The 27,475-nt window shown below is 41.8% G+C and overlaps 1 protein-coding gene across 6 annotated transcripts in view; it reads left to right on the top strand.

The window, feature by feature from the left end:
- The window catches only part of PTPRE (protein tyrosine phosphatase receptor type E), a 126,064-nt gene that overhangs the window by 91,909 nt on the left and 6,680 nt on the right, over positions 1 to 27,475 (top strand). For 5 of the 6 annotated variants that reach the window (XM_075612244.1, XM_075612243.1, XM_075612241.1 and 2 more), the window contains 10 exons: positions 1,800 to 1,919; positions 2,116 to 2,279; positions 5,616 to 5,751; positions 7,384 to 7,533; positions 8,835 to 8,928; positions 10,811 to 10,887; positions 11,642 to 11,776; positions 12,752 to 12,877; positions 14,436 to 14,587; positions 23,235 to 23,370. In XM_075612244.1, coding sequence (XP_075468359.1) covers positions 1,800 to 1,919; positions 2,116 to 2,279; positions 5,616 to 5,751; positions 7,384 to 7,533; positions 8,835 to 8,928; positions 10,811 to 10,887; positions 11,642 to 11,776; positions 12,752 to 12,877; positions 14,436 to 14,587; positions 23,235 to 23,370 — 1,290 coding nt within the window. The remainder of the gene's footprint in view (positions 1 to 1,799; positions 1,920 to 2,115; positions 2,280 to 5,615; positions 5,752 to 7,383; positions 7,534 to 8,834; positions 8,929 to 10,810; positions 10,888 to 11,641; positions 11,777 to 12,751; positions 12,878 to 14,435; positions 14,588 to 23,234; positions 23,371 to 27,475) is intronic. The other variant, XM_075612242.1, reaches the window with a different exon arrangement.

Below are 27,475 nucleotides of genomic sequence, written 5' to 3'. Positions count from 1 at the left end.
ATATGTATTAACAGAGATTTCCTAATTCTGTGCCCCTTCACTCCTTCCCTGTTTAGCAATAAAAAATACTCGGGTCTTTTGGGATTCTAATCTTGGCAATATTGAAAATCTGCTCCACTATCACATCCCAAAAACACTTTATTTTCTTACACTTCCACCAGATATGAAGCACTGTTCCCACATCCTCTCGATCACTTATTAGACGTTCCTGGATAGCATTTGCTCTGTTATTGTGGTGTATAATACCACCTGTACTTTCAGGTCCGTTCTCCTTGGGAGAGGTGTGCTACACCCATGCTCTGCATCGGATGACCACATTTCAGCCAGGCAACATACCTAGAGAGGCCGCGTAACAACTCTAAGACACACTCACGATCACTAACACCCATCCCTACCCCACTACTTCCAACCCCCTCTTTCCCCCCCCCCCTCTCTTCCTCTTGGTTCAATGTTTGTCTACCGGTTTGTCCGTCCGTATGGTTGATTGTTTGTCGGTCTTCACGTTTGTTTGTCTACCCATGTAGTTGTCTACCTGTCTATGTATAGGTCATCTGGATGAGTCGTGTGTCAGCCGGTTAGTCGATTGGGCAGTTATTGACTCGGTGACAGAGCATGTACACCTGATCCCCCCCGATTAGAAGGGGGGTTTGACACCGTAATATGGACTCCGGACTGCGAGCCGTGTCTCGATACCCCTTTAGGCTCACCAGTCTGACCACAGGTTGAAGTTCTATTCCACTGATATTAGTAGAGTTATACTTCCGGATACAATGAGAATCACCATGACATAGTGTATCTTGTAATGTATTGTACTGTATACTATTATAAACTAATAAAATTAAGTTACAAAAAAAATAATACCACCTGTACATTATCTTATACGCGTTTTCTAAGATATTCGTTGACATCGAGGAAGAGCTGGCATTACTCCACATTTGTGTCCATTTGAGTGCAGAATTTTCCCTACACAGTTCCTTTTCCCAGGCTAATACAAACCCTGGCTTAGGTTCATCCTTGATTTCTGTAATGCAAAGATTTTGAATTCAGCTAATAATTTGCACACTCTGAGTCAGTAAACAGTCTTAGAAATGTAATCAATAAAGGATTTTACTTGGCTTCGGTTATGTTCGCTGTTACAACTTGCACAGCTTAACAGCATACAACAGGAAAAACGCTCCAAACACCCGGGGGAAGCCCCAAAGTCTAGTCTGATCCAGAGAGAGCGAGGGGAATTCTTGGCCAGGGCACCTGCACGGTCTGTGGAGAAGCTTCTGGCACTATCCCCAGCCTAGGCTCTTAATTATAGTATTTTGTGTTAGGCTTCCTCCAATCAGTGCTAAGTGTTGTAGCAAAATGCATACTTAAACTGATGAGTCACACTTCCTTTGCAGTAAACAACTCTATATATGGTAAACATGTGACAGAGAGAGAGAGAGAGTTTCTGCTAACTCAAAGCACATGTTATGGCATACTTCAGCTAATAAGTGTTATTTTCCAATACCATTTCCAATAATGTTCTATAGATGTACGATATATTGTGCTCACCTGCACCCAGCAATACCAACACTGTTTCAAAAGAATTAAATGTCCTCAACATGTTTTTTTAATTTTTTTTGTGTTCATATAGTGAATTTGCATATATTGCCATCTCTCCCCTTCTTTAAAATCAAACCAGTCCTGAAAGTGTTTAAAACATCTAATTTCTCCCATTTCTATCAGATCTCCTAGCCTAATTAGACCCACTCAGCTCCACTTTTTAAAGCTTATAGTGGTTTTAACATAATTTTCACTTTACATAGGATAAATGCTACCAATACTGGCCAGATCAGGGATGTTGGATTTATGGAAATATTCGCGTTTCTGTTGAAGATGTCATAGTCCTTGTAGACTACACAATTCGCAAGTTTTGCATACAACCGGTAAGTGTAATAGTTTATTCCAACTTTTCAAATGTTTGCGAGTATATCATTTTTACACTTCATTCTTATAATTTGTGAATATTAGCATTACAGCCTTGAATTTTTGGTTATGGTAAATAGAAACATTAACACATCTGACAATGATTCTTTTTTTTTTTTCTTGCATTAACAGAAGTTTGCTTCCTTGTTTTACAAGCAGGTTCATGATGGCTGCAAAGCTCCCAGGCTTATAACCCAGCTGCACTTTACCAGCTGGCCGGACTTTGGAGTGCCTTTCTCACCTATCGGCATGCTAAAATTCTTAAAAAAAGTCAAATCAGTGAACCCTTCCCATGCTGGACCTATCGTTGTTCACTGCAGGTAAGAAGTGTCTATCAATCTTAATTTTATACAGGTTTATATTCGGGCACTCAGCGTAAGCCCAGATACACAAATGGGGGCTATGCAATAGCACAGCTCGGCTGCCATTTATTTGAATGGGGGTTCTGGGCCATAGAACTGTCCACAGAACTAATAACAAGACTGTTTCTGACTTACAGGAAGAGCCTGTTTGTCCATTCTAATTCTTAAGTGGGATTCATTTATTGTCTGGGAAAAGGTGTCTGTGTGATTTTCCCCAAGGGGAACTTCAGTGACATTTCCCTTTTGGTAGCCGTGTCAAGTTACGTTTTGTACCGTTGAAGATTTTGCCCGGAGTACCAACAAAACCCATTTCCTGATCGCTCTTTTAAATTGAAAACTGAGCAAAGGTCATGTACATCTCCTGGTTATTCAAAGGTAACAGCGTGGCGATGCAAGCTGTGTGTTCACATGGCTGAGCTGTTCATGGTTTTTTTTCTTACCATGTCATTGAACATTAACATTTATTGCATGCATTTCTTTTTCTTTAGCCACAGAATAAATTACTTATTTTTACCTCGCCTTCTTCATTCAAAGACACTCATGAAAATAAAAAGCACATCAAATGTATATAAAATTGCATGCATGCTTAGAAAACGCGTTTCTTTATTTAATCTTCAAGTTGAACATTTTAAGACCTAAGACAAATGAATTAATTGAAACATGTTGCCAAAAAAATAGGCAGCAGGGTGGGGACCACGTTTCTTTCCCATTCATTGTTACCTCATTCTTCGCTGCCGCATGAAAATGTGACCTATTGACTTCCTTTTTTTCTTCATATTTGTATAAAGCAGGGACTTTCTAACTGCACAATAAGTATAAATGCACACTTCTGAGAAACTCAAGTGTCTTATGATATTATGTCACGTGTATTACTGCAGTAAAGCGCTATCTATGCACATGGATGGCGCTGTTTAAATAAAGATATAACTAGATTAGTAGATATTGGTGAAATCTGCAAACATAATGTGGTTTTTGCCATCATTGGATGGTCTTGACAGTGTAACAATCGATAACGTGCTTGTTGTCAATCTTTCCATTTCGCAATGTCTACTCAACTTAGAATTTTACACAATTTAAAATAAGGCATTTTAAGATGCAGCCATACAAATATGAAAGATTTAGATGGTAAGGTGTCTCCAGAAAATATCAGACACCATGTGAAATAATGTCCCACAAGGTTCTTGTTATAACTAATGTACACTGATCAAATTCCTCATTCCAGGGAACTTCTGCTTAATGTTCATAGTGGTAGATCCCTTTATAAGGTATTGTCTTCAACTACAAAAATGGTCATTTTGCAAAGGAAGTGGAAGATCACTTTGTTGGCCATGAGGCTTGGTCTATTTTATACCTGCTTACATCTTCACCTGTCTTTTATTAAATAGCTGTTTCATTATGATTCACCAGATACCCGTTTCTCCCTTCAAGTAGTGGAATTGTGCCATTTCATTTATATACATTGCATGAATTTATGTTGATCACAATTAAGATGATTGTCTCCATATTTATTTTCCCTGTCCTCCTAATGCAATACAACTTGGGCAACTTATCCCATATTGGACCTTAAACAATGCAGTTAAGTTCTTAATTATACCAAGTACGATTAACAGCTTCAGTGCCAGAGGTTGCTGCCACCTCCGTGGCTATGTACCCTTTGGCACTTCTGGATCGATCATCTGGTTCCGTCCGCTGGATGGGAAGGGGGAGAGCCCTGTTTCAGTGTAGTACGTGATCAGGCACAGCCCCTAAATTTTTTTTAGCAAAAGCCAAATGGGACACTAAATGCCAGCATTTAACCACATGGTTTCCATCCAGATAAGCTCCTTACTAATTCCAAGGAGTATGTGAATTCTAAAGGCAAATTCCTCAGAGCTAGCCACAAAAACAGCTTCTTATTTATTAAAACATGACAATGCCATTATTTTTAAAATAGCACAATAACAGGGACTGACTTGCAAAGTGTTCATCGCTTACGTGTGAGCTTTTGTATCCACATTATTATATTACCAGAATAGCCAATACATGATGCTTAGCCATTGTGAGATCAAATATAGACTTCAAAGCAATTATTTTCTTTTATGTCTGTTGCTTAAAAACATTGTGGACTCTGTGATCAGGCTTAGGGTAAAAGAAGGAACTGAATCGGGTCCTGGTATTTTTAATAGTAACTATAGCTTATAATTTCCACTGTAATAAATATACATTTATTGTTGGTATTTACTGCCGACGCCATGAAAAGTTCAACATAGGCCATCCCTTTGCCAAAAGAAAAAAAGTAAGCGTTTGGAAAAAGGAAAGAGGATGTTTTGGACATCAGATACAGGATGCCAAACCCTTTCCTCTTAGTAGAACAAATATACCACTGTTCATTTACCAAAGAAGTTCCCCATCTAGTGGTTACAGCAAAGCAATAAAACAAGATTACAATTTACTTCCAGGGCCAGTTACTGTAGACTCCAAGGCCCAAAACCACTGCTCCGTTAACTCAGTGCTAATAACGGGACATTATCAAAAACATTAACAGACATTATTTTACCTGAGGTTAACGCACATACACAAAGCTAATTGTATGCAAATACAATGGCTGTTGTATATCTCATTAGCATAGGTTTAATGCCATGTTAAGTTGGCACTGCTTTGCGTTGGCATCAAATAACATGGCGTTAAACCTGCTTACATAACGGTGGCGTTACTCCCATCCAGACCCTGAAATATGGGTTTGCTGGAGACTTGTGGAGATGCAGTGTCTCTCTCGCCAGCAAAACTCATATTTCAGCGTCTGGATCGAAGTAACCTCACCTTTCGGTATGAACGAACGAAGTTCAGGTTAAATTCATGTGTTAACTATGACAGACCTTTGTGGATATGCGTTCTTAGGGGGAACGCCTCTTTTGCGTATTATCAGCACTAACGGCCAGTATAGTTACCGCAACGACCTTTACGTTCAAAAACAGCACCTTGCTCTGCGTTTATTGAGCTTTGAAGATACACATTAACACTTAATGAGGCATTAAGTTAAGGTAACAACTCGTTAAGTAAATAAAGGACCTTTTTTGGCGAGGGATGACTGCTTTAAGAGATCTCTGATTTTGATGTACCTGGGATTTCATTGATATGTGTTGGATCAAGTGATGTGTGTAAGGGTGTGTTACATTTCTGAGTATAATGGTGTTCTAGCTGGTATGCATAGGAGGCTGAGTGAGGAGTGCCAACTCTACATTAAAGAGTTGAGAGGTATGCAGGAAAAATACAGACACTTTATTGCTCAACTCTTCTCTTTTTTACCTTTTCTAGTGCTGGTGTTGGACGAACAGGCACCTTTATAGTGATAGATGCTATCATAGACATGATGCATGAGGAAAAAAAGGTTGATGTCTTTGATTATGTTGCAAAAATCCGGAATCAGCGTCCTCAAATGGTCCAAACAGATGTAAGAGGAGTCTTTTTTTGTATCTTTTTAATTGGTTTTATTAGTAAACTATTTGAAGTCACAAGCCTGCAGTTGGTAATGGAGACCACCCAATGGTCCACAGTTGTACTTCTACTCCCAACATTTTTTTTTACTTTTTAAATACAGGGTACAGTAGTATTTATTAAACTGCTATAGTGCCGATCAGGGCACTATCGCACGGAAACTCCCAGTGAAGTCAGAGCCTTTCCATGTGATAGTGCCCCAATCGGCACTCTCACAGTTTAATGCATAACCCCCACAGACGTTCTATTCTCTTTATCCAGTAATGGTTTCAGTATGGCCTTCTGGGTGCTTTCTTTATTAAATGCATGTGGCTACGTTCCATCTGCTCTTTTGCGAAGAGTTGGAACTGATTAGCAAGGAATTGCAGAATTAGTCTAGCTCCCATTTGTATCTCTGTAAAATGCACAGTTTGATTTTGAACGGGAACACCACCCATGGAATCAGTGGCGTAGCTAGACACTCACGGGCCCCCGGGCAAAAAAACATTTCAGGGCCCCATTAATATTAATACTGATGAGAATGTTCTCCCTCCTTCCCATCCTCTCCCTGATCCTCTATCTCAGGGGTGCGCAAACTGGGGGGCGTGCGAGATTATCTGCGGAGGGGCGCGGGGTTTACAGAGGCCCCGCGCGCTTCCAGAAGGTACTTATATTAAATGCCCGGCAAGCGGCGAAGGCCTCGGTAAACTTCACTTACTTTGGTTCAGACGGCTTCTGGAGACGCGTCGCCATGGCAATGTGACATCACGTTGCTATGGTGACGTCGTGACGCCCAGAACCAAAGTAAGGAGGGGGACTGCCAGCAGGGGGCGCAGGAGAAAAAAATTGCGCTCCCCTGCTCTATCTCATGATACCTCATCTCTCCCCCATCCCTCATCATCATCCCTCATCATCTCTCCCCCTCCTCCTCATATCCTCTCCCCCCCTCATCATCATCTCTACTCCCTCCTCCCCTCCATCCTATCTCTCCTCCCTCACCACACATACCATATACCATACCATATACAAATACAGATTTATATTCAACATATAAAAAACACTAAATATACAACATATACAAGCAAATAATGCATGAATCACACATATGCATTACAAATACACACACCAACACACACTTGTAAACACACATACACTTAACAACACACACACTTAGCAACACACACACACACACATACACACACACACGGAACCGGGAGATGCAGAGAGGAGCAGCTATGGACTGCTCTGCAGCGCCACCTGCAGCCCGGGAACGGTTAAGCAAGAAGACAGCCCTACTCTCCTCCCTCCAGCTGTTCCGTGATCAGCTCCGCACTCCGCAGCCGGCATCGCCCAAGCCTGTCTCTATATGAAGAGACACAGATGGGCCACCGACGGGCGGTGGGGGGGGAGAGAGGACCCCAAGAGCGTGGGCCCCCTGGCTTTGCACGGGCTATAGCTACGCCCCTGCATTGATAGAAATGTAGCCTGTCATTTCTCTTCAAGAAAACATTTGGGTTGCATTTCACATTGCAAAGCATTTCTTGGTTTGCCATTGACTATCTTAACATGAATGTGAATGCTTTTTGACCTCTCAGTGCTTTGTTTTCAGATGCAGTATTCATTCATTTATCAAGCCTTACTGGAATACTACCTATATGGTGACACCGAACTTGACGTAGCCTCCTTAGAAAAGCACCTCCAAACGCTGTACAGTCCAGCACCACATTTTGATAAAATCGGGCTTGAGGAAGAATTCAAAGTAAGTAAAAGAAACTGACTTAGAAGTTAGTGGGTCCCTGGGCATCCCTAAAGGGTTCCCTGCAATTTCCAGGTCATTTGAAAATTGGACCAAACACAGAAGAATTTACAATGCATCTGATTTCAGACGCGCTATTAGAGAGAATTGGGGTTCCTTACAATGCATCTGACCTCGGACGCGCTACTGGAGAGGGTTAGGGTTCTGCAGAGTTTCACCGTATAATTATAGGGTTCCTTAACCAAGAAAAGGTTACAAAAACACCGCTCCAATTAAAACACAGCAAAACAACAGTGAATCAGATGGGGAGGACTCTGGTTTGCATAATATAATCATTACTCATGCACCTCGTGACTCGAGACACTTGTTAGTGGTTAGCTTTACAATGGGTCTTGTGTGTTTACAAACTTACCACACTTGGCTTATATTACAATAGGAAAGAACATGTTTGTGCTATGTTTATTTTTTAATACAAATTTTCTTACTTACCGTTGAGTGCTGTCTTGTGTCTGCTCCTGCTGGAGTGGATAACTTTTCTCTTACTATTGGTATAGGACATGCACCGCAAACTATTTATGGTATTGGGAGTGCCGGCTGCCCCATTTTGTTTTATATATATATATATATATATATATATATATATATATATATATATATATATATATATATATATATATATATATATATATAAAGATCCGGGACCCCTTGCTTCCGGAGATACTTACCTCCCAAGTAGGTGCTGGTAGCTGTTCTCCTCGGCTGCCAGTGATCACGTAATGGCCGCTATTTAAAGATCACGTGCCCTGCGGGCCAAGAGGAAGCTGTGATGTAATTGGTGCGGATTCCTATTGGCCCATGTGACCCGGGAGCTTTAAACTTTAAAGCCCATCTTGCTCAGCTGGAGCAGCTACCGGCAGCGTCTTCAGAGATGAGCATCTCTGGAAGCAGGGTGTCCCGGAGCTGAAATGAATGGGATTCCGCTCCGAAGACTCCTTGCTTCAATGCTATATTTAAAAAATTGCAAACAAATTCACCGGCTTGGATTGCTCCTTTAAAATCTAAGGAGTCCAATGTTGTATGTATTAAACGATAACATGCATATGTTGCCTAATTTGAGGTTAATTTAAGATATTTGAAGTTGATGGCAGAAGAGCAACTTTTTGCCAGTTTGTCTGCCCGTTTTACACAATTTCAATAAAAACGTTACATTTAACCTTATCTGAATTTGTTATCGCTATTTTATCCCCGATCCATTCCGTCTCCCTCAAACAGTATTTTTTATGCATTCTTTACTGTTTCTCCAGAAACTAACAAACGTTCGAATAATGAAAGAGAACATGAGAACAGGAAATCTGCCAGCCAACATGAAAAAAGCCAGAGTGATTCAAATTATTCCGTGTAAGTGAAACTACTTATTGTAAGAAAAAGTCGTTATAACCATCGGTTTTACCCTTGCAAATTAAAGTGAAACCATGGGCTTTATTCAACAAAGTGCAACAGCACAGATTTGGTGCGAACGCACAGGAGACCCTATACAAGGCACTTCGACGTTCTGGGCTGTAATGTCCAATCTGCACTCTCACACTTTACAGAATAAGGCCCAGTGAGATGTATGGTTGTAAACTTCCACTGGCAATGTATAGAACACCTCCAAACACTGCTACTGTTCCATTGTGAATGGCCATTATTCCTCAACTCCCAGCGCATCTTTTACTTTTCCCAGACCTTTATCTCTCACCTCTTATTTTCATTTCCCCCTTCCTCCCTCTCCCCTTCCTCCCCCCCCCCCCCCCCCTTCCTCCCTCTCCCCTTCTTCCCACCCCTCCCTCCTAGGAAAGATTTAAAAAAATCAATAGTACTCACCAGGAAACAGCAAATCTACTATTACAATCACATCCCGTATGTCATTTTGCTCTGGCAATCATTTTTTTGGGGGCGCAAATTTTACGTTTCCCCTAGGGCGCATGAAACCTTGCCCTGCTGCAAGTGCATGAATTTATTAACTGCTATTTTTCTGCCAGCTCTCTGCTGAATTCCCTATTGCAGGGGTGGCCAACCCCAGTCCTCAAGGGCCACCAACAGGTCAGGTTTTCAGGAAATGCCTGCTTCAGCACTGATTGGGTCACCTGTGCTGAAGCTGGAACTGATTGAGCCACTTGTGCTGAAGCAGGGATATCCTGAAAATCTTACCTGTTGGTGGCCCTTGAGGACTGGAGTTGCCCTCCCCTGTGCTACTGCTCCCAGTATCCTTCAGAATTCAAGACTTGTTTTTGTGTTAAATACTCCATATGACACACACCTACGGCAAGACAACGGGCAATATAGAATTACCCCCTTCATCTCAGAGATCAGCAAAACATTATGAAATGTATATTATATCTAATATCACTCCTATAAGATGTGTAACCTGAGGATAACGTTGTCTGCGATAATATTAGTCTCTATGTTTGAATTATTATTAGAAATCCTTTAACTTACGTTCCCTTAATCACAAACCTGATCATACAACTATGATCACTCATCCTGTTCATATACACATACTGTACACTACAATTGGGTTTTCTGTGATGTATTGTCCTACGTATGAACACGGATATCTAAAAGTCTTCCTCTGCAAAACTCGGTTAATACTATTGTGAAAAAATAGCACAAGATTTCTAAAAATTCTCATGGCTTTCCATTGGTTATTTGTTCTTTGATAAATCCAGTGTTTTGCCGTTTGACATTAGCCCTTTCTATGAAGTGCTATAGCACTGATCAGGCGCCATTGCATGGAAAACCCCAATAAAGTCAATAGCACTTAATAGAATAAGGGCGCCTTTAATAAATAGCCACTTTGGTTCTATGCAAGTGGCAGGATGCACACATCTATCTGTATGTGGACTTTGATTCACAAAACATATACTAGGATTGCTGCTTGTGCTCTGTTCTTGACAATAATCTGTTGCGGTATGCACTTCCGCTTACGGTGACGCCATCTCCACCTCCCCCGTCCAGGCCAGAGGCGTGGGAGTTGCAGATGAACAGGAGAACAGTCTACCAAGGCAGAGGAGTATCCGTCCATAGCGGAGGCAGCATTTATATTACAGATGAGCAATGATATGTTGTTTTTATTGTGAGCGGGATATCAACCTGTATAGCTATATGTTTTCTAGTATAAACGATTCTACACTTTGAGGCTCTTTGGACTTCTCTCTTTTGTTTCACACATCTATGTTGATGATCGTTATAATGATTCTTTATTGAAAAACACATCATCCTTTTGTAATTCAATTTTCAGATGACTTCAACAGAGTGATTCTTTCAATGAAAAGGGGGGAAGAATACACTGACTATATTAATGCTTCATTTATTGATGTGAGTACAATATATACTTTACATTTCTTCAATTACATGCTTTTTTTTAGGCAGGTTTTCCAGTGTACAATTCTGATAGCATTGTAAAGTTCGATTATTTGCAGATTCTCTCTCTAATGGGTTTACAATAACCCCATATAAAGTTCTATATTAGCAAATATTAATTCAAAATTGGCAAAGGTCCCACATACTGCACTCTGCAGGACAGATCAATCAATGAATGACAGGGGAGATGATGTACAAATATCAGAATTAAACAAATCCCAAATGTAAGTAAACACATACTAATAATAAAGATAAGAAGTGTGTATGTTTATTATATAACAAGTGGCCCTTGTTGGTATTAATGAAATTCAATTTACATTGGACTTTAATATGGTTTTTTTTCCCAATCACATACAGTATTTGTGAATAATAAACGTGCAGTGAATTTGATGGTCTTTAAAGCAGAATTCTACAGATGGTTTACATTGACAGGATGAATACAGTATATATGGGTGCAATTGCACAATTATCAAATATTTCTATAAGCCTCTAAGGCCTCGTCCAGGGTGGAATCAAATTTGAGAAAAAAAGGGGGCATCTTTCTCTTCTTTTGTACTCTTACTTCAATCAAATTTGAACCTGATTAAAATGTACTGTAATAATGCTTTTCGTTTTCTGAAAGAGTCAGGGCCATATTTTGTAAGTGATGCTGCGCCAGAGCTGTACTCAATGTGATATATAAAAAAACATTGTGTTCTGTCTTTTTAAGGGCTATCGACAGAAAGATTATTTTGTTGCAACCCAAGGCCCATTGCCTCATACAGTGGAAGATTTCTGGAGAATGGTTTGGGAGTGGAAGTCTCACACAATAGTTATACTCACCGAGCTGCAAGAAAGAGAGCAGGTATGTGATCCGTCTTTATACATGTGGATCAGTTACTTTTAATTTCACTGTGTGCACACGTCATTTTTCTGGAGGCAAGACTCTTTCCCAAAAAGAGACCCAAAGAAATCAGCCGACTCAAATTAAGGATGAGAGTTATTTCTCCAAGCTCTCTACAGTCAAGCCCATGTTTCTAGCTGTACTGTATAGCTTTGGTTGGCCCTTTCAGGTTGTTGAAATGTTGAGTGGTGGTTAGAGAGGATGGGGGGGGGGGGGGCTCCGGACCTATGGAAATCTGAAATTCTGGGTCAGTTGTTCTGGGGCTTTTCTTACACTGGGTCCAAGACAAATGTTCTAGCTGTCCCACCCTCTTCATTGTCACTGGCACCTCTAACAGTGTTTATTTGGTAGTTTTTTTAAGTTATATTTATATCTCTATGTGCATTTCAGTTTGTGTCAAACTTAGTCAAATGTTAATATTTAAGTGTACAAAAACACTAAAATCTCCCATAAACACAATCTTGCTCTGCACAACTGCAGCATATGCTTTGCAAGCCATTCTTGCAGTATATAAGTTAAAACAGGAGTGTCCAACTCCAGTTATCAAGGGCAACCAACCGGTCAGGTTTTCAGGATATCCCTGCTTCAGCACAGGTGGTGCAGTCTAACTGATCCACCTGTGCTGAAGCAGTGATATCCTGAAAACCTGACCTGTTTGTAGCCCTTGAGGACTAGAGATCCTGGGTTAAAGCTTTTTTTTTTTAATTGTGCGTTTTCTTATTTCTTTGTGCACGGCTGTTATTTTCTTTGTACAAGTGACAAATATGAAAACAGAGGCTTGCTCTAAATCCACCACAGCGGATGATCGGGCCATCTTCTGACCAAATTCCCCATTAATGTCAGTGGGGAATTTTGCCCAAAATGGCTGCTTCATCGGATACAGAATAAGCTCCTTAATAAGAAAGTGACGATAAGGAATTGTTTGTCTCCCAACAGGACAAATGTTTTCAATACTGGCCATCAGAGGGCGCTGTCACCTACGGAGAGATAAACATAGAGGTTAAGAATGATCGTCTGCTAGAGGCAATAAGTGTGAGAGACTTCATAGTAACAATTAACCAGGTAACTAAACACACTACTGTATGGGAAATTGTTCTACAAATCATTTCTGAAATAAAAAGATTACAGTTGTATGTTGAGGTTTCATCTTTTATTAATACATGCCATTTATAGGATTGTTTACCAAAAGTTAAAAGCAGCATTAGATTGATTCTTCTAAAGGTTCAACATACAGAAACACAAAACACAGAGCTCTTTAATTCATTTTATGCTTTAAGATATTGTGCATTTACATTACGTACAAACACAGGACTTACTATGAGAAAATACATCTCAGTGACTAAAGATTGAATTTCAATTTGAATAAAAGCCATTATGCCATGCAACCCCAAACGAAGTACAGTACATTCAAGCAAATGATTGTTTACATGACACTTTCTATTCTAATGACTAATTCAAGTCTGTTTTAATGCAACAGTTTTTCCCACCGTGTTCCCCTAGTAATACAATCGCCACAGATCTGTTCATGACATATAGAAGATAAGGTTTGCTCAATGTCACTGCCAGTTTACACCCCCTTGCTAATGACTGAAACGTCACTGATATACAGCGTGCCAAGTTAAAAGAAACACATCACTTTTATCATAATCTGCTTGATTAAAATGGTGACGAGCATAAAACAATAGGTAACAAAGAAAAAACTGGTCGGGTAAATTAAACAGCCAGCAAAGTATGGCAAAAGTGTGGGCATTTTGCAGAGCTTGACTGTACTTTGACAGTTTAAACCATGATAAGGATTTCTCAAGACCCAACAAAATGTAAAACCGCATCATCCCCTATTCCTCTCTTCTCTCCTCTCCCATCCCCACCCCCCACCCCCCATAATGCTTGTACCGAGCATTTCCGGTTCTTTTTTATGTATTCTTTAAAGACTTTTCTTCAATCCCTACTGCAGGGATGGCCAACTCCAGTTATCTAGGGCCACCAACAGGTCAGGTTTTAAGGATATCCCTGCTTTAGCGTAGGTGGCTCAATCAGTCCCAGCTTCAGCCCAGGGGGCCAGCTGCTTGTGCTGAAGCAGGGATATCCTTAAAGCCTTAACTGTTGGTGGCCCTTGAGGACTGGAGTTGGCCACTCCTGCTCTAGCATCTGCAGTTACCATGGTAACACCAGACTGCATGGGGCTTTGAGAACTCATCCATTTTTACCTCACGGACACTTGGTCTGTGATCCACAAAGGTGGGCAAAGCCGTGGCACACCTTTACTCCCATTCATGTGCATGTTCGACTGCTCATATCTCCTTAAAAAAATAAAAACATCCCCTGAAGGGACAAGGTGACTTCTTAAAGTAAATATAAAACAAATCGGGGGGGAAAAAAACCTTGATCAGCGCGGACTTCTGCTTTAATATCACTCTTGTTTACTATAATTACACAAATCCTTCTGTGCTGGCAATGAAGCGTTGAACATGCAAAGCTACGAACATGGAGGCCCATATTAAATAGGTGGTGCTATTTCAGAGTGAATGGGAGTGTGCAGAAGGTGCCTTGTGGAATAGCACCATTTAGGGAACATTGCCCACCATGTCATATGACGATAATAACAATGAATACCTTTTAGGAGAAGCAGGCGCACTTGGTTCGGCAGTTTCATTTTCACGGCTGGCCTGAAATAGGAATTCCGGCAGAAGGAAAAGGAATGATCGACCTCATTGGAGCCGTCCAAAAACAGCAGCAGCAGACCGGAAACCATCCGATCATCGTACATTGCAGGTGGGTGATTGTGGTTTACTGAATAATCCATTTTACTTGTCCTCCTGTTACCAGGTGTCAACCTTTTATTCATAAATGTGTTGACATTGGACAAATAGGTTAAGTTGAGTGGTACTGGAGAACGCAGAGTACCGTTTCCTTTTCATATGTACACATTAAGTTAGGGTGGGTAACAAAGTGACAAAACGCCTCCACCATACGGCATACAGTGTTAAGGTCCCTTCAATCGAGGGTCTCTACTGCTCAGATGTGGGCTCCAAATTATGTAACTTGGAGTCTGGGTGTGCACCCTGGATCCCAATAATGACACAGAGTCACGTATTAGTTTCCTCAGACAAGTAGTCAAGACAAGACTGCCGAGTTTTTGTATTACAATCTATTTATATCAAAGTAGGCTAACACTAGCCAATCATTCAATGCCACACCTATTATGCGGCAAAGCTTATCCAATTATATTATTACATTAGTTAGTAGAAAAAAGGCACGATGGGGGCGGGGGTCTTGTCGGCTGATGCAAGTTTCACAGGAATGCCGTGTGTCCTTGCTTTCTGAAGTTATGTTTCGTTTTCTCTGTAATCAGTCGGCTTTAGGTCACAGTTACCTCGGATAGAAAACAGTATTAGTAAAAAAGCACAGCAAACAGATAAATATGGAGACGAGTGGTTTCTATAAAGCATAGAGATATGATCTCCATATTTTATCCTTCACAGTCCCCCCTAGAAACCACGAGACAAACATAATCTTATAAAAGTATTAAAAAACTAAACCAAAAAGGATATACTTTCCCTATGACTAATCTTAACCTTAGAAAAACTACCTGAGGGTGTTGGTCGGCTATTCATGAGCTTCTCTCATCCCCGACAACTGCTTGCTCGCTAAACTCGAAGACCTACAGAACATACACAAGGAGTCCCTTCCCTACCGACAAACAAACTAGGGTCTGGGAACTTGATTGGTCACCCCTGTCACTCCAGAGTACTATAGTGGACTGGTCTTATGTTCTCTCGTTTTTGTAATGGCATATTTTCATAACATTGGCACATTGCTCTTGTTCTCAAGGTTTTTGGCTTAGCTGAACCGCTCAATATCAATTGGAACTTCAGAAGAAAAAATGTATTTTAAACTAACATTCATTCCAACTTTCATACAGACAATAGACAATATCAGGCACCTAAGATGGATGCTGACTCAAAATGGTTGCTTAGATCCCAGTGCTGTTATGTCAGACCCCCCCTTACGTCATATTCTCACTTTGTCACTCCCTCCTTTTTATTCTTAAAACATAGCTTTTGAGAATAAAGTTCATGATGATAGTCCAGGGATAACTCAGAGGACAAGGGTGCGTGCCCTTCACTGTCATGGTCTCGTAAGGCGCTGCGGCCAATATGTCTTTTGATGAATTGAATAACTGTGGTCGGCATCTTCTTTCTTCACGGTACTGCTGTTTTCTGGCATCTGTAAAGAGTGGCATCCGATTGGGGGAGGGGGTCGCACACCTGTGGATCATACCTTTGCAACACGTGACACCCACATATATGACAACAAGTAACACTCCCAAACACATCAAAACATTCAAAAAAAAATTGCTCCAAGTGATCTAAGCCATTCACCTAACCCCAAGGGTGATAATCTGTCACTTCCCTTTGTAAACCTCTTTTGAATCTCTTGTATTTAATCTAGTTCATGCTGCACATTGCTACACTGATCTGAAATAAAAACACAACATTGTCATTAACCAAACACATAACCCTCCTTTTGAAGCTAAAACATAGTCTAAAGCAATTCTGTTTTGTAAGGCCATAAGCCTAATCTGAACCTGTTCTTGGATTTTCAGAATCATCACAACATTCTATTACTGAGAATTGAGGGGGTTTGGTATCTGTGGAAGCTAATGCATGATCCTCACCCTGCACGCATTGTATACATCATTCACTCAGAATATCAGAACAGACAATGTCTGCGATGGTCAACATGGCTGACTTATGATCCTTTCCTTGTGGCTGACACACGCCCCTGGGTGACCCCCTCCTTTCGGTGGAGGTGCAACACACTTCTGGATCAAAGTTTTGCTGCACATGACACATACATAGAGAGTGATGAGTACTGCCAAAACACATACAAGAGCTTTCACAAGCCACGCTTCCAGGAAACCAATCCTCCCATCAAGGCTCAATTCTACATACACCTTAAATTTCTAACTTAACACACTCTAAAGAATAAAAATATTGAGTCTCTGCAAAAATGAAAAGTTCTGATAAAACCTGGCCTTAGCCTGGTGTCTTATTTTCCTCGTTGGTTAACGGTTAGAGTTTTGACTCGGCAAGACGTTAACTTGATGCGGCTGTGCTTTAGGTGACTCTGGTCTTTGGTGGAGCTGGAACGAGCTTTACTGTACTTTGGGTCCAGGAAAATGACTCTGCCGCTTTGATTTTGCTGTATTGGTGGTTACTTTAGGCCTTTTCACCTGAGATGAAAAGCATGCTTGCGCAGGAAATATGTGACTATTAATCCCATCTCGAGTAGGTGCACTTTCAACGTTGCCTAGAGAGACTCAAAAAATGTATTAGTTGCATACAACTTACTGTTTTATTACCAATAACATGGTCCTTAATTCGTTCCTGTGGACTGCTGATAGTCATAAGTCATCCCATATGTGTCTCATAGGGAGATAATTTATACCTAGGAATCAATTCTTGTATCAATGTGTTTACTCCTGTCTTAGCATCCACATATAGACAGAGGTATTCCCTATTAATGTTCCTAATTCATTCCTCAAATTAAAACTAAGTAGCCAATGTGAACCTGACTTTGATACAATCTAAGTTCCTGAAACTTTGGGGCCTCATCCCTTGCTAACCCACTTGTTTCCATAATTAATTCTATCCTGTCTGCAGGCCATATCCTAAGACCTGGGAAACTACCAGAGTTTGTCCCAATCTTCAAAAGTGGGGACAAAAAATACTGTCTCAAACTACAGGCCAATATCCCTTTTCCCAATACTATCCACTGTTATGGAAAAATATTCCCTCCCAATTAAACAATTATGTTACCCATACAAATTTCCTAGCCAATCCCTATTTGGCTTTTACCCCAAACACTCCACTGTAACTATTCTGCTAAGAAATTTGAAATGCCTTGTATATAATGCATACCTTATTCACTTATGTAACTGCTTTTGCAACTATGTATCCCCTGTATTTAACCCTATACACAAGACACACCCACAAATGAGAGGTGACTCCCAAATTCACCCCTTTCTGGCAAACCCATTCTAGATTACACAGCAATTTTTACAATAACCACTGCTTACGGACACCTTTGGAAAAAATAAATGGTTAATTCGTTATAACATACATCACATATTCAGTTAATAGACAAATGATTTTGTATAAGACTTCACACTAATGTCTTGCTTTATATAATCTCTTTGCACAGTGCTGAGCACATGGTCAGCTTTATAATTTTAAAGACACTCTGCATATTCATCTGACAAAAGAAAAAATATTATCTATAAGACTTGTTTCCGGGCAAAGAGCCATTTTGTTTCTGGGCGTTTCGCCAATTGACCCTGAAAAGATAAGATAAAGGTACACCACGGCTTCTTCCTGAAAAATAATAATTATTAGATTGAAACTTTCGCTTAAAGTTTAAATACATGGAGCTTTATCCAGAGCCCTAAGAACTACATTTTTTATGACCTTTCAAAAATTAACCAACAGGCTTTTATATAGCTGAGGTTCATATAACTTCTTAACACACAAATAACGCCACACGCTCATGCTATTTCCCTACACTCAGTTTTTTTTAATGCTTTCTGTTTTGAACTTTTATAGTTTCACTGACTTCATTCACTACAAATTTATGCTATCCTGTTGCAATTCTGTCCTTTCTCAAGCTACACACACCTATTTCTCTCCATTAGTCAACACTTACTCACTTTCGGGTACTTTCATATAACAGTAACTTTTCTTATCTTTCCCTCCACATTCTATTTCGGTGAAACCTTCCTTTTGAAGCTCAATAGCCACACTCAAAAATTTCTCAGCATTCTCCCACAATCCTCCATCTTTCAACATTCTTGGTTGCAACCTTCCCGTAGAGGGTAAATCCAATACTTTAAACAACAATTTACATTTCTTGGTATACTTCTTTCCCTCCCGTTCTGTCACAAGAGTTACGGAATCCCGTGCACCAGAAGGCAAATCCTTCTTTAAAAACTGCCAGAACATTGTCTATTTTAAAAACAACCTCGGACATGTGCGCCAATTACCGGCGGTACCTGGACTCTTGAGCTTCAGCGATAAATTGACCTAGACGGGGAGGCGCGCAGACACTCCCCGGACCGTCACCTGTATGGACGATCCTCCTATTATCTAACAATAGATATCCTTACACACTCGTCCCCTAACTACTTATAATGTCGTTATTCCGTAACCCTTATGACATATGAACATAAACCACACATCTGGCAGGCACAAGACCTTACCAACTATATAAATCCTTGGCGGGAACCACCGGACTCTATGGTCTTGTATAGATTAACAATACTTAGCCCATCAACCAAGTGTCGCCAACCTGAACAGACTGACAGGAGTTCGGTAAAAATATATTCTGAATATATCTTACCTTGTCCTTAGAGGTTGATCAGACCCCAGATCAGTCCGGACAGGGGACGTCCTCCTTGGATGGAGATGGGTTCAGGATTGTTCCGATGTCCCTTCACAAGGATCCTGCCGACTACGCCAACTGTTAAGGTCCCTTCAATCGAGGGTCTCTACTGCTCAGATGTGGGCTCCAAATTATGTAACTTGGAGTCTGGGTGCGCACCCTGGATCCCAATAATGACACAGAGTCACGTATTAGTTTCTTCAGACAAGTAGTCAAGACAAGACTGCCGAGTTTTTGTATTACAATCTATTTATATCAAAGTAGGCTAACACTAGCCAATCATTCAATGCCACACCTATTATGCGGCAAAGCTTATCCAATTATATTATTACATTAGTTAGTAGAAAAAAGGCACGATGGGGGCGGGGGTCTTGTCGGCTGATGCAAGTTTCACAGGAATGCCGTGTGTCCTTGCTTTCTGAAGTTATGTTTCATTTTCTCTGTAATCAGTCGGCTTTAGGTCACAGTTACCTCGGATAGAAAACAGTATTAGTAAAAAAGCACAGCAAACAGATAAATATGGAGACGAGTGGTTTCTATAAAGCATAGAGATATGATCTCCATATTTTATCCTTCACAGTCCCCCCTAGAAACCACGAGACAAACATAATCTTATAAAAGTATTAAAAAACTAAACCAAAAAGGATATACTTTCCCTATGACTAATCTTAACCTTAGAAAAACTACCTGAGGGTGTTGGTCGGCTATTCATGAGCTTCTCTCATCCCCGACAACTGCTTGCTCGCTAAACTCGAAGACCTACAGAACATACACAAGGAGTCCCTTCCCTACCGACAAACAAACTAGGGTCTGGGAACTTGATTGGTCACCCCTGTCACTCCAGAGTACTATAGTGGACTGGTCTTATGTTCTCTCGTTTTTGTAATGGCATATTTTCATAACATTGGCACATTGCTCTTGTTCTCAAGGTTTTTGGCTTAGCTGAACCGCTCAATATCAATTGGAACTTCAGAAGAAAAAATGTATTTTAAACTATAAACTATAAAGCATAGAGATATGATCTCCATATTTTATCCTTCACAACAGCAAATAAAAATATCACTTGTGAGCACATTCACACATCCCAGACAGGTCTGCAATCCCGCCTTTCACCATTATCTTCTAGCATACAGTGCTTCCACTGCAGCCAGGGATTCTAGGAAATGACGTGCAGTGTCACCTTTTTATTTACAAACGCACCACCACTTTTTATTTTACACCATTACAGTATAAAGAAGGGGGGTTTATTTTTTTAGAAAGACTCACTTCCTTTTGGTTTATATTGCATAGTTATTGTATACATTTTCTACAATTAGATCCTCAGAGCCCCACAAGCTCCATCTCTTAACAAATGAAAAACATTTAATGACATAAACCACTCATTTTTCTAAACCACTTCCAGCGTGATTTAAATTGTGTCCTCACTGCCAGTAAAACCAGCCAAGTGATGCTCAGAAATATCCTCCCTGTGCCATCCAGCTTCCGAAGGATTCCCTTAACCCAGTCCTCACTAACCCCCAACAGGTCAGGGTTTAAGGATAACCCTGCTTCAGCACAGGTGGCCTGGCGAAGCGCCTGCTTCAGCATAGGTGGCTCAGTTGAAGACTGAAGCAGTGATCTCCTGGAAACCTGACCTGTTGGGGGTGGGGGGGGGGTGGAGTTGAGAACCCCTGCCTTAACCAATGCGTTAGATAAAATAATAGCTCTAATGCCACAGGATAAGGGAGCACGGGCTGTATGTTGAAACATGGGCTGTAGGAATATACATTATGCTGTATTGTACACACCTGTCAACATCAGAACCCTGAATTACTTCCTACTTAGCACTGGACAGGAGCCCTGAAATTTTACAAGAGATCAATAGCTTTGTGTCATAAAAGGATTGTTGTCTTAGTCGGGCCACAATATATTGATATCATTGTACAACTACAGTTGATGTATTTTCTCACAATCCTTGAGTTATCTTTATAATTAGTATTTGGTGAAATGTAACGTACGTGTAAACACAGCGCTCATTTGATTAGATTAATATTTGCAAATGATGAAAGCTAGGAGAGCTTTTTTTAAGATTGATGTTTTAGATCAGGGGGGCTCAACCCCAGTCCTCAAGACCCCCCAATAGGTCAGGTTCTAAGGATATCTTTGCTTCAGCACAGGTGGCTCAATCGAACACTGATTCACTGATGGAGCCACCTGTGCAGGGATATCCTGAAAGCCTTCACCAGTTGCGGGGCCTTGCGGACTGGAGTTAAGCACCCCGGTTTTATATTGCACATTTTTTTTTTCATCTGCTAAAATTGCTGCCAGAGGGGGAATTGCTCGGTTAATCCATTTTTACCTTGCTGGCGCCATAAAATCAGACAAATGTGTCAAACAGAGAATATCCACAGTTGCAATTAATGTTTTTAATCATGCACGTCTGAAATTTCTACCTGGCTGGGCACAGATTGAAATACTGCTACCAATATAGACTGACATGTTTATAAAATAACATTGAACAATTCATTTTGACGGTAAACAAATACTAGTCATTTTCAAACAAGCCACATTAGGATAAAAACACCCCCAATTAAAACCTCTATACTTATTCTGCAGCACACATATTTCAAAGCATCTAGAGTATTGGTATTAAAAACACAATTCTCACACACAGCACCTTTTTATGTAGTGAACCGGTCTCTTTGCAGTTGTTTGAGCTGCTTTGGCATTATGGGTCATATTTACCAAGCAATAAATCACTTGATTGGCACCATACGATGTCCACCTGCGCCAGAAGGCGTCTTGCGTATAGAATAGGGCTGTAAGGTGTCTTCCGATGCCAGAAGGTGACTTACGGAATAGTGCTGCATAGTAGATATGGGCATGTGTGCAGTGGTAAATGGCTATATGGGGCGGGAGTTAGGTCACTCGATGCATGGAATGATAAGATGTATGAATGTTTGTTTCTTGCGGTAATGTTACGTCAATTTTAGTGCGCCAAATTTGAGTGATAAACCAAAAGCCCACCAAATGTAAATAACGTAACATACAAATATGTATCCATATCATGGTATAGAAACAGTGAAATATTACACACACCAAAATCCTTTAGTTTGAGGGTAGGACTGAAAATTGGGTTCTGCAACTTTAAATAGTGTTAATATGGACCTGGGGGGCTCAACGTACGCACCAAAAAGCCAATCAAAATGGCCTGCGGGAGTTTTGCTGCTGTGCAGTATGGGACGGGGGCCGATGTGGGGTGGGGATGCTGTCAATCATAGCCGGGCATCACAAAGTCTCTCCCCATAATCCATGGTGTTGCGTAGGGCCGAAGCGGATGTAGCTATGCCCAAGTTGTAACACAGCACGCAGCAAAATGTTCTTCCCACGCCCACCTGGCGCCAGCGTCGTGGTCCTCCATATTAGAAGGGCAGGATTAGTGGGTTAATTGAGGGAGGGGGGCGGTGACAAAAACCATTTCTGGGTTTCAAATTCAGCCCACATGCAAAGAAAGGTTGCGCACCTCTGGTATAGCCAGCTGGGTACAAATACGTGGACGATCTTATGAGGGAGAATTGGGAGGAATATGAGCGATGTTTCCAACGATTCTATTGAATAAATAGAATTGGATAAAGCAGGTGTTTTTTATTTTCAGGGGCCAGGCTAAAAGTGTAACATATGGCTAAGCATTGAGGCTCTATCATACTGCAGCAAAACTAATAAGAATTCTGAATAAGTTACTACAGAAGTCATTATAATGTTTCCAGTTATAGTACTGTATCTTAGGTGTAAAAAAACATTGCATTTTTAAACCTAAGAACATTATATATATGTATATGTATATAATTGCTAGCTCTTTGGGGCAGCCATTTCCTTGTTCCAGAGTTGAGTTCTATACATGTGCTCTTATACATGACTTGCAGCGGTATTTTACATGTGTACCTTTTGACACGGATGGTGCTATATAAGTGTGAGGTAATAATATTGTGTTTTTCCTTAGTGCGGGTGCTGGGAGAACAGGAACATTCATTGCGCTCAGCAATATCCTGGAGCGAGTGAAAGCTGAGGGGCTACTCGATGTTTTTCAAACTGTGAAAAGTTTACGGATGCAAAGGCCGCACATGGTGCAAACACTGGTAAGATAGGACATGCCCTATTCATACAAAACCGCAAACAATATACACCTGGTCACTACCTCATCATTATTTGTATTGCATAGCAGGAATTTTCTTAGCTTTTAGAAATCATATATGCATTATTTAAGTTATGGTGAGTAAAAAAAATTAAATACACTGCTGCACACGTGAAATGCCCGGTTACAAGGTCCTTTCCCCCTGCGCAGCGCCAGCAGGAGGAGAGCTCCGAAAGCCAAGATGGCGCCGAGGAGCCGAAAACGCTCAACTTGACTTACCGGAACAGGGGCTAAATAAGGATTACTTCGAGTCCCTCTTCCTCACAATGAGGAAAGGATTTCAGCAGGACCTGACGACGGCCCTGGAAGGGCTCAGGTCTGACTTAAGCTGCCTATCCCAGTGCACAGAAGTCCTGGAATCCAAAATGGAGGGGATCCTCCAAGCCCAATCTAACTCGGACGACGAAGTAAACAGACTGGGCCATGTAATCAATGAACTCAAGGACGCCCTGGAGGACCAGGAAAACAGAGAGCGCAGGCAAAACCTGCACATCAGAAATTTCCCAGAATCTGTTTCTCCTGAGTCCCTCCAGGCGTATCTGCGCAAGATCTTTTTAACCCTGGTCCCAGACCTGTCCGAGCATGACCAACAAATGGAGCGAGCGCACCGAGCCCTGGGGCCCAAACATACTGACCCGAACAGACGGAGAGACGTTATCGTGAAGATGCATTCCTACGCGGCAAAAGAGCGAATAATGACAGCCAGCAGAGGAAGAGGAGACCTCTGTATTGAAGATAACATACTGCAAATTTACGGCGACCTCTCCAGGGTCACCATTAATAGACGGAGGGAAGTGAAGCCCCTTACCACCGCCCTAAGAGAACGAGGCATAAAATACAGATGGGGCTTCCCATTTAAATTAATGGTACTTAAAAACGGACGCTACTTCTCTGTCTCCGACCCAGACGAGTCACAAGAATTTCTGAAAGCCCTTGGATTACAGCCTCCACAAAACCGAGTCAGCCCCCAGGGTCTCGTCCAGACCAGATCCCGCTGAGATGCCTCGCACCTCAGAACGCATAGCAAGCCAGAAGCAGACCTCAAACTGCCCCTACAACCCCGGCTGAGAGACACATCTACCAACAGCGCCCACCCTACAAATTTGGATGGCTGAGATAGTCCTCCCACCACCCTAATTTCCCCTACCCACCTAACTCCCGCTGCAGACCCACCGTGCGCTGGAAATTCTCTGAAAGCTGCAAAAGAAACCCCACCTTCTAAACCCCTCTTTGGGCAAAAGGTACTTTGTGTTATGTGAATATTTCATAAATGTGTGAATATGTTGCCATGTAACAATCTTGCTCCCCTCCCCCGCTCCCCTGTACTCAAACAATACAAGTATAAGTCTTACACGCTCCCATGAGCAGAAGGAGCATTTCTGGAGGAGGTGGAGAATCTGAACAAAAACATTTCCCAAGAGGAATTATCCAAAGCCATCGGCTCTCTCAAGTTTGCCAAAACACCGGGCCCGGACGTTTTTTCGAACTCCTATTATAAGATGTTCATGCCGACCCTCTCCCCCTATCTGTTAGACATGTACAACTCCTTCCTCCAGGGAGAGCCGATCCCCGCCACAATCACGGCGGCAAATCTGGCCATAATTCATAAGGAGTGTAGAGACCCGCTTCTCTGTGGTAACTATAGGCCAATCTCTCTACTAAATACCGATCTCAAAATCTACAGCAAGATCTTGGTAAACAGGCTAAACCCAATCCTCCCTAGACTCATACATGTAGACCAAGTAGGCTTTGTGTCTGGAAGACAGGCCTCCGACAATACCCGCAAAATTGTGGATATAATTGACCACGTGCATCTCACCGGATCCAAAGCAATGATTCTGAGCCTCGACGCAGAAAAAGCGTTCGACGGAATCAAGTGGTCTTTCTTAGACCAAACAATGCTGAGGTTTGGCTTCTGTGGTCCTTTCCTGGAGGGTGTTAGAGCCCTCTACCAAAACCCAACAGCGTATGTTAAACTTTCAGGCGGCTTCTCAGACCCAATAACAATCAGTAGAGGTGATTTGGTGCTCAAGCATGGAATCCCATTAGATTATGTTGTGAAAGGAACACTTCTGGGACATAAGATAATTCAACCTAATAAGGAGCTCCAGTTGCCCTGAAGGCAGGGGTAAATGCACAAAAACACCCCCCCTAACCTCATTGGGCTGGCCCCAGGTAAGTACTCACGAATGTGTCACCAGTGGTCCCTCTCAGTCTGCGTGCTGTTGCCAATAGGGAGAAGTCCAATGCAATGTAGGTTGGTGCAACGCACAGCAAAAAAAAAGTGATGGCAGGTCTGGCAAAAATGTTTCTTTATTATGTGGACATAAAAACAGAAGGCTGCAACCTTCTACGCGTTTCGTGCAGACAAATTGCACCAACCTACATTCCAATAACAATCAGGAATGGGACCAGACAAGGTTGCCCGCTATCCCCATTACTATTCGCTTTATCTATAGAACCGCTGGCGGCCAGAATTAGAGAAGAAAAAACTATCAAGGGGATCCAAATTGCTGAAAAAGAATATAAAATTTCTCAATTCGCCGACGATGTGATTCTGACCCTCGCTGACCCCCATACCTCCCTCCCTAACCTTCAGAGGCTACTGACCCAATTTGGATCAGTCTCTGACTATAAAGTTAATATGGATAAGTCAGAAGCCCTAAATATATCCCTCCCAGCCCAGACGTGGAAACTTATACAATCTAACTATAAATACAAGTGGAGTTCCACCTATATCAAATATCTTGGGGTTAAAATCTCAAACTCCTATAATTCCCTCTACCAGTACAATTACCCCCCATTATTTGATCAGATTGAAAAAGATTTGGAAGCTTGGAAAAAACACAAAATTTCCTGGTTTGGGAGAATAGTTTCTGTAAAAATGAACGTTCTCCCAAGATTACTGTATAATTTCCAAACCTTCCCCATAGCAGTGCCGCAGGCGGCCTTGAAGAATATTCAATCACTACTGCTCCAATTCATATGGAATGACAAGAGACCTAGGGTCCCAAGATCAGTGATGATCTCTTCAAGAGCAAGAGGGGGGTGGGGGTCCCCGACATAGTCAGGTACTATCTCGCGGCGCAACTGAAGCAGCCTGTAGTTTGGAATTACGACCCGGCCTCGGCCTGTTGGCTCGCAATAGAGTCACACTACGCACGCCCCTATCCCTTTCAAGTGACATTATGGTCCTCAAGAGGAAGGGGTGGAGGACCACAGAGGTTCGACCTCGGGGCAATGAGATGCACGTGGGACGCTTGGATTAAAAGCAAAGGGAAGTATGGTCTGCTAGCTTTCCCGTCTCAGCTCACCCCTATCTTTGAGAACCCTAATTTCCCACCAGGCTGTTCTCAAAGACAATTTGACCAGTTCCAGGGTCTCAATATTAGGATGGTTGCCGATCTGCTGTAGAAGGGAGAGATCCTAACCTTTCAGGCACTAAACTCTAGACCCAAGACCTGCACCTGTTTAAATACCTGCAAATCAGGCACTTCCTACTATCACTTTCCCAAACTTCCAAATTCCCCACGCTAACTAGGTTTGAGTCCCTATGCATTACAAACACCTATCAGAAGGGCCTAATTTCTGAGATATATAGGGGGATGGAGCCGGCATCTAACCCACCGGCCCACCGTTATATACAAAAATGGTCAGAGGAACTCGGCCTTCCAATAGACCTAGAAGACTGGGAGGATGTCTGGGAGCAGACTGCTAAAACATCCATTTGCACAACAAAGAAACATCTACAAAATTATATTTCAGTGGTACCTGACCCCGGCTAGGCTGAGCCAGGTCTACCCCGGCACACCGGACCTGTGCTGGAGGGGATGTGGTCAAAAGGGGGACATGGCCCACATTTGGTGGTCATGTCCAGAGATTCAGAGTTACTGGACCATGATCCAGGCGCTTATCTGCGAGACCACGGGGCTCTCCCTTCCCCTGGATCCTCTGACCTTGGTGCTGAGCAAACCCATTGACGACCTTCCCCCGCCATTATCAAGGCTAATTACGGCCATGCTGACAGCGGCCAGATGTTCTATCGCGGC

This window comes from Ascaphus truei, chromosome 8 (genome assembly GCF_040206685.1).
Source record: "Ascaphus truei isolate aAscTru1 chromosome 8, aAscTru1.hap1, whole genome shotgun sequence".
Classification (NCBI taxonomy): Eukaryota; Metazoa; Chordata; class Amphibia; order Anura; family Ascaphidae; genus Ascaphus; species Ascaphus truei.
Note: the sequence above shows the minus strand (reverse complement) of the source record. Positions and strands in the feature narration are given on the sequence as shown.